Source organism: Cyanistes caeruleus, chromosome Z (assembly GCF_971803275.1).
Source record: "Cyanistes caeruleus chromosome Z, bCyaCae1.hap1.1, whole genome shotgun sequence".
NCBI classification, from domain to species: domain Eukaryota; kingdom Metazoa; phylum Chordata; class Aves; order Passeriformes; family Paridae; genus Cyanistes; species Cyanistes caeruleus.
In genome coordinates this window covers 67368207-67387104 of record NC_141732.1, presented here as the reverse complement: position 1 = coordinate 67387104, position 18898 = coordinate 67368207, and the positions used below count along the sequence as shown (strand labels likewise).

The following is an 18898-nucleotide window of genomic DNA, read 5'->3' as shown; positions in this document are numbered from 1 at the left end:
ATTCCTTACATGTGTGTACAGATGTGGAGGTTGGATACAGCCTCTTTCAAATTTTTGTTAAAGTTTTATGATCTCCCCAGTGATCAATTGCTGTGATAAAGTCTGAATGTACAGGTCCAGGGGAAAAGGCTGCTCTGATACTGGGATAATATTTCATTGAGTCAATTATGATTCAACTGCACTTTACGCTTTTTTAATTTTCAGGTTGCTACAATGATTAGCCTGAAAAAGGACATAGACATTACCAGTAATGGCTGTTAGGGAAATAGGCTTTTTGTTCACAGGAACAGGAGGATGTGAACTTCTTGTTCTAATGAACAGGGTTTTGATCTTTTTGAGCTACAGATGCTTTTTGATGATGGTAATGATATATTTGCATAGCAGACTTAAACCTAAAGGCAAGGCAGGCATTCTTAGTCACTCTGAGACGTCTCTGAAATCATAGAATCATAGAATAACAGAATCATAAAATGGTTTGTGTTAGAAGGTGCCTTAAAATTTAACTATCTTCTAGGCCACTAAGAGCACGTGAGTACCTAAACTCAGTTATGCACGTTTCTTCAATAGTGGTTTCATTGTAAATCACCATCAATTTTGACATGTTTTGATCCCTTTCATAAGTTTTACAACTTATCAGCACTGTGTCTCATAACATCTGTAATTTGTACTTTGTAAGGTCTATAAATCTCTCTCTCACAAATACTGCATTTTTGTTGTCATTCTAGTAATGAGGAAGACTGGAAAGAATGCCCTGATTATATCACTTCAGGACAAAATAGCTGTTACTTCAACGCCTCCTACACCTCTGTGTGGACACCATACTGTGTTCAGCTTGCCAGTAAAAATGAAGTATATGATAAAAAATGTTTCAGTGTTGATGAAATAGGTATGGTTCCATAATGTATCTTACCTCTATAAGCTTTTGTTTTACTTAGGCTGTATTGTCTCTTTTATAAGTTATTACGTAAAATATATGATATATAAAAAGGGATTTGATTTTGTAACACTGTAATGTGATCCACACCAGAAAATATTGTCCAGATTGAGAGAAAGCTTAAAAGATAAAAGCAAATATGTAATTTCTTTTTCTAAATATCAGTGGTCTCTCAAATGTGTGCATGCTGAAGTGAGCTTGTCTTTGCTGTCACTTTGAGTCCTTTCTAATGAATGCTACCTCTCCTTGTACAGCAAAGTTGGCATTAAAACTTTGATTTTGCAAAGCTGTGGAAGCCAAACACTATTTCATTCCTGGATCTGAACTGTAATCTAAAGGATGGGATTTGTAATTATGGCAATATGAATTGTGACTTCCTAGGACTTTACAGATGTTATTGCTTGTTGATAGTGGTAATGGTGTACCACCATTAACTACATATCCAGATAATGTATTGCTACAGGTGATTAGAATACCCAATGCTCTTTTTTATTCAGCTGAGCAAATTTAGATTAATTTTTCGAATACCAAAATTTTTCAGTGTACTTCTATATTAGCAACTAAATACTTGTCTATCTCCATTACTCCAATTATTGTTTTTATTTCTGGTCAGAGCTCTAGATTTAAATTTTGATGGATAATTTGTTTAATCTAGTGATTTTTAATCTGCTATTTAGAAATATACTTCAATAGGGAATACATTCTTAATCTTCTTTCTTAGTTGCTTGGGTGAGTTTTGTGCAGAACATGTCTACTGCCAGTTGGCAGGGTGCCTTCTTGTTACCAAACTTGCAATAACTTTTCCATTGCAATATATTAGATTTTAATCAGAAAATACATGGTTAATACAGTTTTTAAGTCCTGAAATAATGTATCAGTGTGTAGTGAGAATGGTCATTTCACATTGAAAACTGGCTGTTTATTCCAAATACTCTGTTTAAACAGTACTACCTGATCCCCCTGTCCACCTTAACTGGACTCTGCTAAATACTAGTCAGACTGGGATCCATGGGGATATCCAGGTAAGATGGGATCCACCACCAACAGCAGATGTTCGGAAGGGATGGATTACTCTGGAGTATGAATTGCAGTACAAAGAAGTTAATGAGACAAAATGGAAGGAGGTATGAAACAAATATTTATTATACATTAGACATAGTGCAGTGCAGGCTTGTTCTTTTCCCTAACACTTTTGTACCACTATGAAAAGCATGTCTGTAATTGCTGATTAGATGATATCTTAATTCTTAGTTCTTACTTTTTTTTCTGACATTTTCTACCAAACACTGTAACTTTATGTGTCAAGATTGTTGACAAGCAGGATAATGGAAACCCAAGAACACCTGTGTTAGATTAGTAGGTATAGGAAGAGTCAGGTTTATACAAGTTTTTTCAAGAATAAAATATTTATGTATTGTTTTCTTAAACTTCAACTATTCAAAAAGTGCACAGTGTTACAGCAGTCGGAAGAGGAATATTTTGTTTGGTACATCCCATGTCAATCCAGATCCTCCAGGGTACCTGTAAAAATGAAAGGGGGAGAGAAAGAGAGAAAGAAAGAAAGAGAGAGAGGAGGGGAGGGAGGGAGGGAGGCAGGAAGGCAGGCAGGAAGGCAGGAAGGAGACTTTGAGTTACAATGTATTTTTTCTCTTCAAAAAATCTTTTTCAAAAGTTTTCTTTTTGAAAATCACTTAGCTTCTCATGTAGTTAGTTTCTCTGTTACAGAGAATATATTCTACCTGTCTTACCTGAATGCACAGGGGAAATGCCAGTGTGTCATGGCATATTTGCATATGGAGAGCTCTTCTTCTATACAGTAAGAACATGATGTCAGAGAGAATACTTCTTTTGCTTTCTTATTAATATGCACGGAGTTAACTGGCAGGAAAAAAACCCCAGATAATACTGTTAAGAATTTGTAATAATGCTGTTACAAATTTGTCTTTAACTACAAAAGAAGAATTTACATTATTTGAACATAGTTAAATTTGCCAATTGGAACGTAGAAACAAAGGTTTGCTTGCCTTCACCTGTGAAAGACCTTGTCTCCCTGCTCACTTCTGGTCCTTCTCAGTGTTAGTATTTTATCTTTAGCCCAGTCCTTATTAATAAGTCTACAGCCAAACAGGCCTATAACGTCTGCAGCGTTTCTTTCCTAATAGTTCTCTGTCTTCTTATCTATACTAGTTAAAGCTATACTTAATAAATTAGCCTCTATTTTAAAGACTATGAAATGTGTTAGGTTTAGGCAGTAAATCAATAATCTTTAAGAACCTGTTAATCTGCAGATTTTCATAAGCAAGAATAGATGTATGTCTCTAAAAATGCACATTTTGATGGGTCTTTTTGTAAGAGTTTCGGTATCAGTTGTATAAATACCCTAATAAAGCTTTGTTCTTGTTCAAGTACCATCAATAATCCCAGAATGCTTTGAGAATAGTTCTTCTCAGGAGAGCAAATATCTGAAGATCAGTGTTCTTTCAGAACACAGATAAGGAATTCCTGACTGCGATATTTGCCTCAAGAGACAAAGTATTACAGATTATGTTGGACATAAGCTGTGTATATTGTATGGTTTTGTAAGCCTTTAATCTTAGGAGCATAAACATGGCATAATTCACTGAGACACTATGATAGCACAAAAGAGAAAATCTGATCAAAATCATGGTCTGGCCTAGGACAAGACAATTTCACTCTCTGGATTCCTTGCTACAAATGTCTTGTCTAATGAGTCTTGAAGCACATTAAGATAGAAATTTATTCGCTGTCAAGTTAGACATGTCTAGTTTTTACTAATTTTTTACACAAAGGATAATGCTTGACTGCTTAAATATACCATAATGTTTTGTACATATAACTAACAAAAAAATTAATTTATTGTACTTATTATTGTACTAAGTCCCCCCTTACTGAGACTTGTTTGCAATTTTTCTTTAAATTTTTTGGATGATGGATTGCTTTTTCATGCATAGCCTTTATTACTTTTCAGTATATTTACTAATTGAAAATGAGTAACTTCTAAAGTGAAAGAAGATTAAACATTAATTAGTAAAGTGTTAAAACTGTAAGTTATAGTGATAAGAGGACCAAAATTATTTTCTGAGAAACATTTTAAACCTAATAAAATCCACCCTGACATAATGGGTGTTCATGAGAGAGAAACAAATTATTAGTTACCTTATATAATGTCTCTTTAATATGGCTTTTACAAATTCTGTTCATCTATTCACTTCATGCTGAACATTCCCCGCTCCTTATATCCTGCTCCATCCAGGAGTCTTCCATAAAGGCTCTTATTTAGTCTTCTTGGCTTTTTCCAAGTCACACCATTATTTGGGATGCATGTAAACTTATCCATAAAACTTCAGTGAACTGTTTCTTTGTGGCTTAATAGCATGAGATAGGTATATATTGAATGTCCTTCCCAATGCTTTCCAAATGGATATTCTTCACATGTTAAAAACATTGGTGATGTACAGCAATGGTTCTCCATAATCTTATGCTCAACTACTAGCAGAAAAAAAGCAGTCTGCCTCCTCCAAAATCAGAGTGGTTGGTTGTAGGAACACTGGAGTGTAGAGTCACCAGGGATCAGACAACTCCAGAGATCATACTTACCAGCAAATAGTGTCTCAAGTTGAGGTTATGCAGCTGTAGACATTATAGGACTGTATTGTTGAAGCTTCCTTCAAATTTCCAAAGGCTTCGGTTTTCCAGATATTTTAAGTCCTAGCCAGGATGGGTTTTTTCTGGTATCATCCTTGATTCTGAAGTAAAAGTAGTATATAATATCTGCCACATGGATTTCTATTTTGAGCACATTTTCCTTCTTCTTGTATACTTTTGTAGGGCTGTTGGAATTAAAATGCATATTCTTAGAGGTGTAATAGAAAAAGGAAGAAAATTTACCTATTAAGACCTCCAGTGTAATTTCCTAAACAGTTAGATATTCATCAGTATCTAAATATGTTTCAGCTAACACAGAAGTTTCAAAGATCAACAATCTGATGCCAGATCCCACACAGTTTTATTTGGGGACCTATACATTGTTCTCCAAATAAAAACATTTGTAACATGCAATATGTTTGGTTATAACCATTAAATCCTTAGTGGAGATGGCAGTAGTTTTAGAACTGCCCCGTGTTATTTTAACAGAATTTTTGGCATTCTGCAGTCAGTAATGTTGTGTTATAACAGTAAAAAGGATTTACAACTTGAAAGATCAGTGAAAGATGTTCACACCACCTACTTATGGCATGTAACTGCAGGGAGCTGCCTTACTTCACTGGCTGTATCTACAGAGCTTGGATTCTCTGCTTTTAGTCCCCTTATCACAGAAATGCCTGATGACTACTACTAAGCTGACAGTAAATGGTGTGAATGTTCTCTGAACTCTTCTTGTAGTATCCTTAAAATTCCCAGGAGTAAAAATGCCTTCATGTTTTTATTTCTGAAATCAAGCAACAGTGTAAAGTTTCCAGTACAACTCAAACAAATAAATCACAGTCCTTCTGTCTTTACAGCTGAAACCCAGGCTCTCAACAGTGGTTCCACTGTACTCTCTGAAGATGGCAAGAGATTATGAGATACGAATCCGATCAAGACAACGAACTTCTGAAAAATTCGGGGAGTTTAGTGAAATCCTCTATGTATCATTTTCTCAAATAGGCATTGTATGTGATCACTGTACAGAAGGTAAATAAGCAAAGTGTTTTTATAGCTGTGATTCTTGTCTTTTCAGTGATGGGGTGGAGGGAGGTTTCAACCATGTTATATGATAGATTACATAGGTAGTCCACCCTACTACATGAGAACCATTTGGGGAGATTGAGAATGTTCAAGTTCCATACACAAGTTCAGAAGTAAACTCAGCAAAACTGTTTCACAGATCATCAGAGAGCAAAAATACAAATAGCTTAAAAAAATAACTGCTGTTGTACATTTCAGAATCTAAACCAGAATTAAATCTCATACCTCATCATCTAAAATGAGCACTTCAGTTGGAAAGGGAAGAATTGTGATTTCTTGTAATACTATTGGCTAAGTTTTTTTCCAGAATTCTGTGCTTTTCTGATCATCCTGGTGTACTCTCAAGGGCAGTGAGTGTTTTTCTCATTCTTGTTTATGACTGGTACTCATTTTAAAGTGCTGTTAAAAACAGAAGAAGCAGCCATTGAGAATCACATTTTTTCTTACGAAGGAATGAGACAGTGCCTTTTTCAGAAGTGTTCTTAGGTCTGAACTACTAAATTAAGTCTTCAAAGTAATTTTAACAAGCTGCTTCACATCATTTTCCAGGGTATTAATGAAGGTGTTACATAAAACAACCTGTAACTCTTATCTTTCAAAATCTTGCTAGATTCTCCTTTTTAGCTCTTCTATTATTCTCATTTCTAATTTATAAGAACAGTTAATGTTCTGTACATGTGGCATTTTTTTATTAACCCCATTCACATTAAGTGGTCAGGGTTTTCATATGAATGAAACTGAAATACTAGGAAAATCTATGGCCATCCTACAGCCAGTTTTCTTCAGTCACTGCAACTCAGATTCTCCAAGGTGGTCAAAATCCACAAACCTCACACAGCAGCAGTGAGCTAATTTGATTGAGAATTTATTTTTGCTTCTTTCATATATCACTTTAAGGAACACAGAATTAAACTTTAGAGATATTTCATTTATTAATAATTTAAAGTCTTCTAATGCAATGTTCTAACTTCTTGAAGGAGCTGGACATTTGCTCATCTCTCTGACATGACAGTGAGTTACTAAAATAGAGACCTGTTTAACACAGACATATCCATATAGGATTTTATTGATGCTTGAAAGCATGTCTGGTCAAAATCTGAAATGGGAACACAGGGGTCAAACTTGTACCTGAACTTCTTGTTTTTTCTCTGAAAAGTCATTTATGATCATATATAGAGTTCTAACACTTTCTGTCCAATGTTCCTTGGCCCAAAAATGTAGGAGTGAAATCTTTGTAGGAAATTTAAAATTATGAAAAAAAAATGAGAAAAACCTAAGACTACAGCTAGGAAAAAAATTCTCTCTGATTTGTAATTTAAAAGGTCATATTAAGAATAATTGCTAGTATTTAAGATAATGTCTCATTTATCAGCATGGTTCTTCATTTCTACTAAATTGCATTTCTCAATTAATTTCTAAATTCTTTGTAGCCACATGCAAGGTAAATAAAAGAGGCTTTTTTCAGTTGATTCAGTTGGTACACAACATAATTAATGTCCAGCCTTTAGAAAGAGAAGTAGTATGTTTTTTGACACCGCCATATTTTAGTTTTTGTGAGAGAAAAATAGTTTGGTTGTGATTTTGTGTGTTATTAGTAATGTTCTCTCAGCTTGGATGAACAAGTAGTAGCATGGTCTGTGGCATTCTATGCCCTCAGGACTACTGATACCATGTTCCAAGCAGGCAGAATGTTCCTCATGGCTGGTTTTGCTATAGACATTATCTTTATTAAGATCTTGTTTAGATTTATGAAATCAATCTGATATAGCAAGGAGTCTCAGTGGACCTGTACATGCATGGAAACTGCTGAGACCAAAAGCTGCCATGGATTAGGAATGATGCTTCCCAATTCAGTGCTGCGACTGAGACTCTCCCAAACCACACCCCACTCAGTTCCCCCCTTCCCCTTTCTGCTCCAGTGGGAAGGAGTTGAGAACTGATGACACAAAAAGCGAATATCACAAGTTGAGATACAAACAGTTTACTGGAAATGGCAATGAGATTAGGAAACAAACAGTAAAAGCAACAATATTAATAGCAAAAGTATAAAAAAGAGAGGGTGGTTCACACCCTCTGAGTGAGAGATGCTCACTGCAGAGACAACAAGCAGCAGTGCCACCACTTTTTTCAGCCAGAAGTCACACCCTTCTTCTTGGAAACCAGGGAGTCCCTTTTTCCTCCCCTGGCAGTGACATGAGGTGGTATCAGAGAACCTCCAAGTGCTGTCCAAAACTAGAACAATAGCCCATTTTTATTTCTGCTGAACACAGAACTTTCACATTTAAGTAACAAAAATTTATATGTTCATGTTTTGTTGTTTCAGAAGTTGAGTTTCCATGGTTCTTAGTTGTTGTCTTTGGAGTGTGTGGGCTGGCTGTAACAGTGATCTCAATCATGCTGTCTAAACAACCAAGGTAGAGACTTTTTATTTGTTGGATTTTATGTACCTGTAGCTTAAAAATAAATAAAAAATAAAAAAATATTTTTCAATTATTTCAAATTTGGGGGACTAGGAACCATTCTGGACATTTTTGTCCATTCTTGTAAACTACATATAACTGGAATTAGTATGTATGGGGCCTTCAGCAAGGGAAATATGATTATGTTTATCTTCCTCTTTGACTGCAGTACATTTTATTCTGCAGAATTTACATGATTGATCTACTTAGGCTTTGAATGGGGCTTGTTTTTTAGTTCACTCAAATTTTGTACATACTATTTTTTATTCACATGCTGTTCAAAAGTTTCATACAAACCTATGTCTATGTATTTGATTTTGTTCTTAGACCATTCCACTAAACTCTACCCCACTAAACTTTTCCTTGAAGCCAAGGAAAGAGCTTGAGTCATAGGGGAATATTTGGTCTCTGTGAATAAATTGCTCCTGTATACAACAGGAATGAAATGAAACAATTTTGAATTGCTTTGTTCATAAAAATCACAAAATTGTGTCATATACAAAAATGAAAGAATGAAACATACATAAAATGACAGGTCTTAAAATTAATTAATCCCCTAATATGTGTTTCCAGGAATAAGTTTTGACAGAATTCAACTTGGATGTCATATAAGTTCTGCTGTACACTATGGAGTAACACCATGGTTAAGACCCGGTGCACAGACACATGTTGTCAGTGGTGTATGTACACTTTGAAAATGAACACTGAGTAGTTTTGCACCTACCAGCAAATGGTGAAATTTCATTTCACATATTGCAATTAAAACAATATGGTACATTTGGAGCAGATCTAAAAAAAAATATTTTTTCATTAAGCAGTAGTCTTCTATTTAAGCAAGCTCCATGGTTTGACAGGGTTTAAATTCAGGAAGCCATTTTCTGCAATAGCATCCCAATCCCAGATTTAAAAGCAAGGCTCCTGATAAAATTCATGACAAAAGCCTGATGCGTCAGAATGGAGCAATATGCATGTGGCACCAGGAGCTAAGGGCAGCACACTAAACAAGGGGTGGCATAGTCTCAGAAAATCCTGAGGTCTGGAGCATATTTCTGATCAGAGTTTATAAATAACCTTCCATGCTAATCATGAATGCTGGAAGAAGCTTTTCTCCACTGAGGACCTCCAGATGGAAAGCCTTTCTGGACTGTGGGTTTACGCCCTTTCCTTCAAACTGGACCATGTAGTGGTCCAGAATGGCAATGTATTCTGCAGAGAACCAGCCTGCATAGGTTTTCCATAATGCAAAATGTCCAGGCTTGGTTTCCTCCTGATTCTGAAAGATACCAATTCATATTTTCCTCAGTTCTGATCTCACAGGCTCTGAACGAGTCTCTCTAGGACAGATGCCATAGGTTTAGGTCATTAGAGTTGAGAGATGAAAGCTTGAATAATGCTAGGCTAAGAAAAGAGCAGAGTATAGTTCTCCCTCACAAATGTCTTCTCCAGGCAGTGAGTGGTAAAATTCTTTGTCTGTTTCATTAGAAGCAATGCCCAGTCCTGACAGAATACCTGATTTGTGGATTCAACTGTAAAGCACAAGTCCTAACCCTGATAGCCCAACCAGTTCACACTGCCTCCCCAGGGATGGAAAATTAGGTGGAAAATTACTGGATTTCTGGCTCTCATTAGGCTTGTTGGGCAGAACACTGAGGATCTGCTCATAACCAGAAACATATGAGGAATTTTGATATGCCATGGTTAAGCCAAAGGTGCCTAAATTTCTCTCTAAGCACTCTTTAAGATTTCTATGACCCTCTCTGGACCTCACCAAGGTCACTAAAAAGGAAGAAAAACTAATATTTGGATTTGTATCTACCACCTACTGTTTTCTTAATTTCTGCTGTTAACCTAGTATAAAGAGAAATTTGAATTTTCCTTTTGTTTATCTGTTGGCAAAAGAAGCAGGGAGGTAAAATGGAAGAGATAGGCATGACCAGCTACTGTTGGATTATTATCAAGGGAAAATCATCCTTCTATTAGAATTGGGGGGGCAGAGGGGGTGGTTTGGTTTGGAGGGTTTTTTGGTCCCCTTAAAAATTAGGAATGCACTTTATGAAGGATTAGAATAATATGTATTTCCACAGCCTGCAAATACCCAAGCAAGTTACTAGACCTTTCTCTACAAGTGTAAACGCCTGCCTTAATTATATATTACTTGCTGCACCAATAATTCAAAAAGCAGAACTGTCATAGAGATGGCAAAATACTAGCCTAAATTTTTGCAGATGTTTTTCATTTTTATTTAAAGTTGTAGAGTAATTCACTCTTTCCACCAATTCCCATTCTTTGTTCCCCTATTTAAATTTATTGGGCACATGCAAGGCTATTGTGTCCCTGAAAAAAATTTGGAAAAGTCACCACATACTGAGGTTTGTATCAGGTTCCATTGAAAAGTATGTAAAAAGGGAATCTATTGACAGAGCTCTAGGAGTCTATTCTCTTTCTATGCAGCATTGACTTGTCAAAGACCAGACTCCAAAACGGATTTCCACATAAATTTAAGTGATTTCAGAAAGGAACCTTGCAGGAAAGTTATTTCTTAATTTGCCGTGAGAGAAAACATTACTTCTTTTCCTTAGGAGTATTTGAAATGTCAATTTCAAACATTTAGGTTTTGAAGTAATTAAACATAAATGCAATGTAAGCCTGTCTTTTAAATTCCTCGAAAAAGACAACTGTAAATCAAAAGCCTCTTTTTTTTTTTTTTTTTTCCAGGATAAAAATGCTTATTTTTCCTCCTGTGCCAGTTCCAAAGATTAAAGGGATTGACCCAGATCTTCTGAAGGTAATATTGAACTCCAAAATCTACGCTGAGAATCTCTGCAGTAGTAGCAGATGACAACTGTTGTCCCAGGCAGAAAAATTTTGTAGAAGAAAATTCTGACATTTGGGAAATTGCCATAGAATTAGTTTGCATTAAATAATTTTTAATCCCTTTGTAATTATTACATAACTACAGCCATCTTTATGTAAGTTAATACCATAAAAAGCACAAGCACTTGTATTAATGCCTTTATAAAATTCTTTTTTATTTGCTTTGTAGAAAGGAAAGCTAGAGGAAGTGAATTCCATCTTAGCCTGCCATGACAACTACAAGACACAGCTATACAGCGATGACTTGTGGGTTGAGTTTATTGAGCTGGACATAGAAGACCCTGATGAGAAGAACAGAGCCTCAGACACTGACAGGCTCCTGAGTGAAGATCATCTGAAATCTCACGGTTGCTTGGGAGCAAAGGATGATGATTCTGGACGGGCCAGTTGTTGTGAACCGGATATTCCAGAGACAGACTTCAGTGCAAGTGACACGTGTGATGCCACCTCTGATAGCGATCAGTTCAAAAAGGCTACTGAAAAAGAAGAGGATCTCTTGTGCCTTGACAGACAAGATAATGATGAGTCACTTCCAAACCTGGCCAACACAGACCCACAACGCCAGCGTAGGAATACTCAGTCTGAAAACAGCCACCTGTGGGCACCCTTTGGAGACAGCGTTGAGTCACCCCGTCCGTCAGTCCATACCCAGATAAGCAACCAGAATTCACTGACAAGTACGGACTTCTATGCTCAAGTGAGTGATATCACTCCAGCAGGCAGGGTTGTACTCTCACCAGGGCAGAAATCCAAGTTGGGGAGAACACAGCACGAAGGCTGCACAGAACAAAATTTCACCATGGACAACACCTATTTCTGTGAGGCAGATGTGAAAAAATGCATTGCTGTGACTTCCCATGAAGAGAATGAGCCACGTGTTCCAGAACAAGGCTATAATGAAGACGGCTACTTCACCACAGAGAGCCTTACCACTACTGTTGCCAATCTTGGAGCTTCAACAGCAGCACCCCCAAGCTCAGAGTTGCCTGTCGCAGACTATACGTCAATCCACATCGTTCAGTCTCCACAAGGCCTTGTGCTCAATGCGACCGCGCTGCCGGTGCCAGACAAGGAATTCAACGTGTCTTGTGGCTATGTGAGCACAGACCAGCTGAACAAAATCATGCCATAGCTCTTCATTGATTTGATGTGTGTAGTGTTTCACAGCAGAGAGTCAGTTTGGGGCTTGTATGCTGAAACCAAAATGAAGTCTAAAAGTTTTTTCTGGTTCTTATAATTTTATCTGAAATGTTGCAGCCTAAAATATACATCAAAATATTCCTATTGTGTTCTGTAAATATTATCTGTGAATTTGTCTTGAGGCTGTTTTGTTCTTGTTCTTGTGGGTGTTGATTTTTGTGAAATTAAGCCTTGAAATTGCTGTTTAATGTACAGTAAATTGTGCATTTTGATAAAGTTAAAAATCAGGTGGTTAAAAGTGTAAGAATTTAGAAAAAACTGCTGTTGGCAGAGATCTTTATATCAATAATTTGGAACTGATCATATAGGTGAAAACACAAAAAATACCTTGACTAAGTCTATTTTGATTTACATAAATTGGTAAAATATATTTTAATACTTTGGTCATAAAACCATAAATGTTTTCTATTACACTAAATACTATACAGTTAAATACAGTTCAATTATAGTGACCCATTTAAGTGATGTAATTGCTGCAGTCCTAAAAAGGAGTTTCTGGGTTTTTAAAATTTTGTTCACAGCTAAAAGAAAAAATAGATTTTTACAGAGCCATTTTATACCTCAAAAAAAACCTGTAGAAAAAATAGAAAATATTGTAGGAACTTAAAAGCAACTGATTCTATTACTTTCTTGCAGTAACTAGTATAGAAATAAACATGCAATTTAAAGTTCTGTGTAAAATTTTAAAATATCCAGCATACTTGGGCAAATTATTATGTTCTTCATCAGATTCTAGTTAATGCTAATAATAATAATACACTTTTTTATGTAAAATCTTGTTGACCACAGTATTAAACACTGTGCAACTAAACTTTCACTGAAAATTTTTGAGAACATGTGAATAAGCTCTGATAACTTAGCAGCATAGTAGCTTCATATTTGACCAACTTCTGAAGCCCTTCCAGAGCCAAAGGTATCACTACATTTATTAGTCTGTGCCACATAAAGTCTTTATAAAAAAAATTAAGGACTTCAGAAGTTAGCCAGCAGTTAATTTTTAAAGATATAACAGGATTAAAATACTTCAGTGGAACAAGGGGATCAAGTGCAGTATTGTTCAAACGTGGTTTTTGTTTTTGCAGCCTAACAGCATCTCCTCTGACTGTGTTAGGCGGACTTTCAGAAGGAAAGGTGGGGAAGCTCTCTGTTCTTGCATATGTTAAGAACCTGATAGAGCTTTGCAATTAACAGTTATTATAAACTGTTTCAGGAGTTACCTTCCTAGGCCATGATTTCATCACAGCAGGGTTCTTCTCAGAAAGCAAATAGGAACATTCATTTCTTTACTCTGACCTGAACAGAAGTGTATGATATGCAGCAAAATTCGGGTCTTGCTTATGTCTCCAACAGAACTGATGCTCTATTTGTGACCAAGTGCTACACAACTGGGCCCAACTACTGGGTGGGATTTTTAAGTTTAGCACGTACTTTATGGTAAATGTGCATTAGATATTCTGCTAATTTGCTGCTATAATTTTCTAACAGCTACATTATTTAGTTTCATATAAAATTTCATAGATGATAGACACTAATGCAAGTAATGCCTATGTGTGTGTTTGAAAGAAGTTTCTTACTCTGTTTCTATTGCCAAAAATAGTTAAATACCTCAGTCAAACTCAGAATGTCATTTTGGTACTTACTGGTCACACAAGCCATGATATGCCGGTCAGAAAACGTGTCTTTCAGTCTCTATTTAACTTTCTCTATGTTAGTGTTTGTTTGTCTTTCTCAAAGTTTAATAAATGTATTGTCTTTCATTTGTCTGGACACAGTGTGGTTTTTTTGCAGATTATTAATTTTTTTAATGGAAAATAGATATTTTCTTAGGAGAAATCAAATATTTCTTGTAGAATAAAGCATAAAGCCACTTTCCTTAGAACAGAAACAATGCCTTATGGATCAGTGTTTTCACTAATGCATGTGTGTGGAGAGATAGGACATACTGTACCCAGAGCTGGCCAAGACATGTTACCAGTTTAGCCGGCCCATTTATGTGCTGCCTGGACATCCTGTGATTGATGGGCTAGTCCCCAGCCTGTATTGGTGCATGGGTTTCTTCCTCCCCTGCTGCAGGACCCTGCATTTGCCTTTGTTGAACTTCATTTGGTTCTTCTCCACTCAACTCTCCAGCCTGTCCAGGTATCACACAGGCTCCTGGTGTATCAACCACTCCTCTCAGTCCTGTGCCATCTGCCAGCTTGTTCCTTCATCCAGGTCACTGATCAATAAGCTGAACAAGACTGGACCCAGTACTGACCCCTGGGGAACACCACAGGCCTCCAACTGCACTCTGCACTGCTGATCACAGCCCTCTGAGCTCTGCCAGTCAATTCTCAACCCACCCCATTGTCCACTCATCAACCTGTGCTTCCTGAGCTTCCTGTGAGGATGTTACAGGAGACAGTTAAAAAGCTTTGCCAAAATCCAGGCAGACAACATCCACTGCTTTCCCCTCATCTACCCAGCTAAGCATTACATAATAGAAGGCTTTTTTATTCCCTATGCTGCATGCATTGGCCTACAAGCATTCCAGGGAGTAAGTGGGCATGGCAGTCTCCCAGGAGGGTTGAAGGAGAATTATCACAAACACACACACACACCTCCCATGACTGACCTTTTGGTTCTTACCTTTGAAGGCATCTAGGGAACATTCACCACTGCTGTGGTTGGCCTGGTCTATTTCCTAATGCAATGGTGTGAGCTTTGCCATGTTGAATCCTACCCCAAAGTCCTTCACTTTAAAGCCCATCTCAAACATATTGGCCAGCCTGTATGTAAACTGCCTGCATGTGTTCCCTTCCTTAGAATGACACTTTGTTCATAGATTACCTGGCAGAATCAGCAAGAAGCCACCTTGGTTTGGAAAAGTTTGAATTTGAGCCTCTTTTTATCCGTCAAAGACAATGTAAATTTCCAAGGCTTAGTGTTAACAAGAAACTGAAAAAAGCATCTATAGCAGTTTCTACTAAGATAAATAATTTTGTCAAACATAATGAATACACTACTATTCTTTACCACTTAGGGTGAAATATTTTTTTCTGACTTATGATACAGGAAGTGAAATCAGCAGATTATGAGAGCTGTTCAGTCTGAATGAAAATTAACATTATCAAAGGTATATTTTCTATTTTAAAATGGAGTATTAAAGAACAGTTGAGTGCTCTTTAGACCTGCCGTGATTTTAGAAATGCTTCAATTTAATGATGATAGTCTCTGCTGGGAACAATTTACTGTCATATACAGTTTAGTATATATATAATTACATATGCATCATCTTAGTTATAAGAATGAGAAGTAATTCTCTGGTTCAAAGAGAAACTTCAAACCATATGACTTTAGCCACAGGCATCTTTCTTTGCTGCATTGAGATTTGCTAGCTGTAGGGCCCATTACCAGACACAAAACAGGAGTGCCTGATGCACACTACCTGATCTGAGACGAGAAGGGAGAAAATGTTTGGAGCCTGATACTCTTTTTATTAAAGAAGAAATGCAAACTTGCGTGGTGGGAAGATATGAAAGCACTACAGAATCTTCGTTTTGCAATAGCAATTTTTCAGCTTAACACAGAATATCTATTTCACCAAGATGGTGAAATTGGTAAGAATTTAACTATCTTTTATCATCAATTGACTTTGAGGAGGTACGAGTGGATGTAGTTCTCTCATGGAACTGACTCTGTCTAAATGTAATTTAACAGTACAAATTCTTCTCTCTGACTAATCACTATTAATTGCATACACAGTCAGTGCTTTAACTGCCATGGAAACCATGCCCTCAGGCCACACAGAAGCAAGATGTAATCCAAATCCATTTCTGTTATTAGTATACTACTTAGACACTATGGCATAACTGTATTGAGCAAGTGCTTCCTTATCTTCTCTAATTAGGGCTATTAGAGTAGGAAACATTCAGAAGCAGAAGAGAAACTACCAGTGGTGTCAGAGAAACGGGCATAGCAGAACAGCTGCCAGCAGTCACATGGTAAGCAGATGCAGTTACTAAAATCGATGCATCTAGTAAACTGGCATGCTGTTTGAAAGGTTTAATTTTTATCACTACAGTATTTGGTATTTCTCTTGCATAATATAAGCTTCTTTATACTAATATATGAAAATCAGCTGAATAATGATACATTAGCTTCCTGAAATTAGTCTGAGTAAGCAGATCATCACACATCGTGTGGTAATTTGTAAGAGAATAGGTGAACTCCCCTCTAAACACTGGATGAAATAAAAGTCTGCACAAGGCTAAGTGGGAGTAAGAGCAAAGTTGAAGAGCTTATGCTTGCTTTACAGCTTCCTATAGCTTCCCCTCACAATGCTACAAATGATGCTTCCACTACTGTCCCTGGACTGCTTTTAAGCTTGTACTGAATGAAGTGAAATCTTCCCATAACAGACAGCTGAGACTTAGACATGCCAGGAAACTGATTTGTCTTTTGTTACTTTTTTATATATTTTTATATATTATTTCCCTTGAATATGAAACCTTTACAATATTATACTAGAAAGACATAAACTATAGAACAAGAATGCAGTGTCAGTTAACTTCCTCATACTAAAACTTTTCAGATCTATTTCCCAGCAGCTATCTGTGTAGCATGTACAGTGCTACAGTCTCAGGTTACAGAGGAAATACCAACCTTGCCCTTCTGAATGGAAAACTCCTTCAGGAACTAATTCTTTGAGCCAGATAAATGTATGTTCCTTGAATAGTAAGGCTCAGGCTTGGAATTAGCTGATTTTTACCAATCACCAATGAATTACAACAACCTTCTGAATTTACTTTATTGAGGAAGGTATTAAATGACTATTTGGAAGCAAAATGCATGCTTTCAGCTTGGCACTGAAATTGAGCACTGTCAGAAATAGAAATACAATAGACAAGTGTCTTTACAAGTTTTCCTGATTCCACAGGGAATGATGTAGTAAATTATCCACAAGGCACAAGTATTCCTTTCTCACAAGACTGCCTGCAGCTGTTTAACATCCATAGGAGAAGGAGTAAAAACCAATGGAGAAAAAAGTAAAACAAAGAAAATATCATCTAAATGGACAGCTTCCAATTGGATCAATAAGACAAGATTTGATAATCACTGGAAAATGTATTCACTAACAAAACATCCTATGGTGTACTGTTAGAGCATGGTGCTAAAAACACTGAGATTGTAGGTTTTATCCCTGTATCAGGCATTCACTTTAGAGTTGGTGATCCTTCTGGGTCCCCTCCAGCTCAGAATATTCTGTGACTTCAGAGAAATGTATTTCAGATAATATGCTCCTTGTCAGATGTTTGCATGGTTTAAACATTTGCTACCACCCTGGTTTTTTTAGGTGTACAAGAAAACTAGGTCAAAATTTCAGTATTATTTTAAAAATCCAAGAGATCCAGAATTATAAATAAATTGTAAGATTATAATTGTTATAATTTGTGCTTAAAATTGTTATATTTGTGCTTAAAATTGAAATTATAATGGTTTGACCCATCAGCATTCAACAGAAAGATAAATCCAATGTCGAGGGGAAGCCACAGGAATACATGTGAGATTACTTAGAAAGCCAGGAAGCAACACAATTACTTCTCTTGAGTTCATTCTCCTTTCTCTATTATTCTTGATCTCTGATGACTAGATTCATCAGTCATCTTTGTCATATCCTATTTAAAGTTAATAGAATATCTGTTAAATTCTTCCAAGAAAAGACTGGGAGTTTTTGTAGCTTGCACCATGTCTTGCAGGACAGAGTTTTGACATGATTGGAATGCTGACATGCATGCAGTATAAATAGTAAACAGTAATTTGAAAACTGAAAATCTTTTGAAAATAAAATTGTACTCATGACTTCAAGATTTTCAGCCAAATCAAGAATCTGGTTTTCCATAATTACATTCTTTCTGGAAGTGGTTCCAAAGGGATGCCATTGATACACTCTAATGAAGAATACTTGACTACTGAAGAACTCAGGGCACAAGAATAACTGAATATAGATAGACAGTCTGTTCCCTGTCACATAGATTAAACTTTTGTTTTAATGTAGTTAAATTATTTAGGTATTTGATTTCTGTTCTGCCATAGATATATACATATCCAGAGAAGCTGTGGATGTCCCACCCCTGCAAGTCTTTAGGGCCAGGATGGATGGAGTTGTGAGTAACCTGACCCAGCAAAAAGCATCACTGCCTACACCAGGGGGCTGGAACTACTCAACCTTTAAGGCCCCTTCCAACCCAGGCCATTCTATGATTCTGTGACCTATGAAAAAAAATCTGTGCCAGAAAAAGAAAAACAAGCTGTGCTAGAAATTAAAGCTTTCCCTCCTGCTTGAAACTTTTAAAACAAAAGCGTTGTTTTGACCAGCTAAATGACTGCAGAGGTCTCAGACTCTAATGATAATAAGAGGGGCTTTTCCATTTTGTGAGCAGTACATACCAGTCTACCCAACAAAGCAGTGGAACAGGCTACCTTAATTCCATATGGCTAAGTATTTTATTATGAGTTACGCTGCAGAAGAACGCAGGCTATTCCAGACAAAGACTTGCAGACAGCAAGATACGGTGAGATAGTTTTCCACTAGCTCCACTTGGGAAGTTATTTCTCAAGGCAAAACAAAGCCATTTTACAGTGAGCATGTAGTACAGCTCACACAGAAGATTGTGTGGGGTTTCAAAGATTCACTGAATGA

At 36.6% G+C, this 18898-nt stretch overlaps 1 protein-coding gene across 5 annotated transcripts in view; it reads left to right on the top strand.

Moving 5' to 3' along the window:
• Positions 1 to 13973, top strand: part of GHR (growth hormone receptor) — a 119584-nt gene extending 105611 nt beyond the window's left edge. For all 5 annotated transcript variants that reach the window (XM_086867048.1, XM_086867049.1, XM_086867050.1 and 2 more), the window contains 6 exons: positions 726 to 886; positions 1880 to 2058; positions 5458 to 5629; positions 8007 to 8097; positions 10858 to 10927; positions 11186 to 13973. In XM_086867048.1, the coding sequence (XP_086723174.1) occupies positions 726 to 886; positions 1880 to 2058; positions 5458 to 5629; positions 8007 to 8097; positions 10858 to 10927; positions 11186 to 12148 (1636 nt within the window). In that variant the 3' untranslated portion in view covers positions 12149 to 13973. The remainder of the gene's footprint in view (positions 1 to 725; positions 887 to 1879; positions 2059 to 5457; positions 5630 to 8006; positions 8098 to 10857; positions 10928 to 11185) is intronic.
• Positions 13974 to 18898: the final 4925 nt, after the last annotated feature.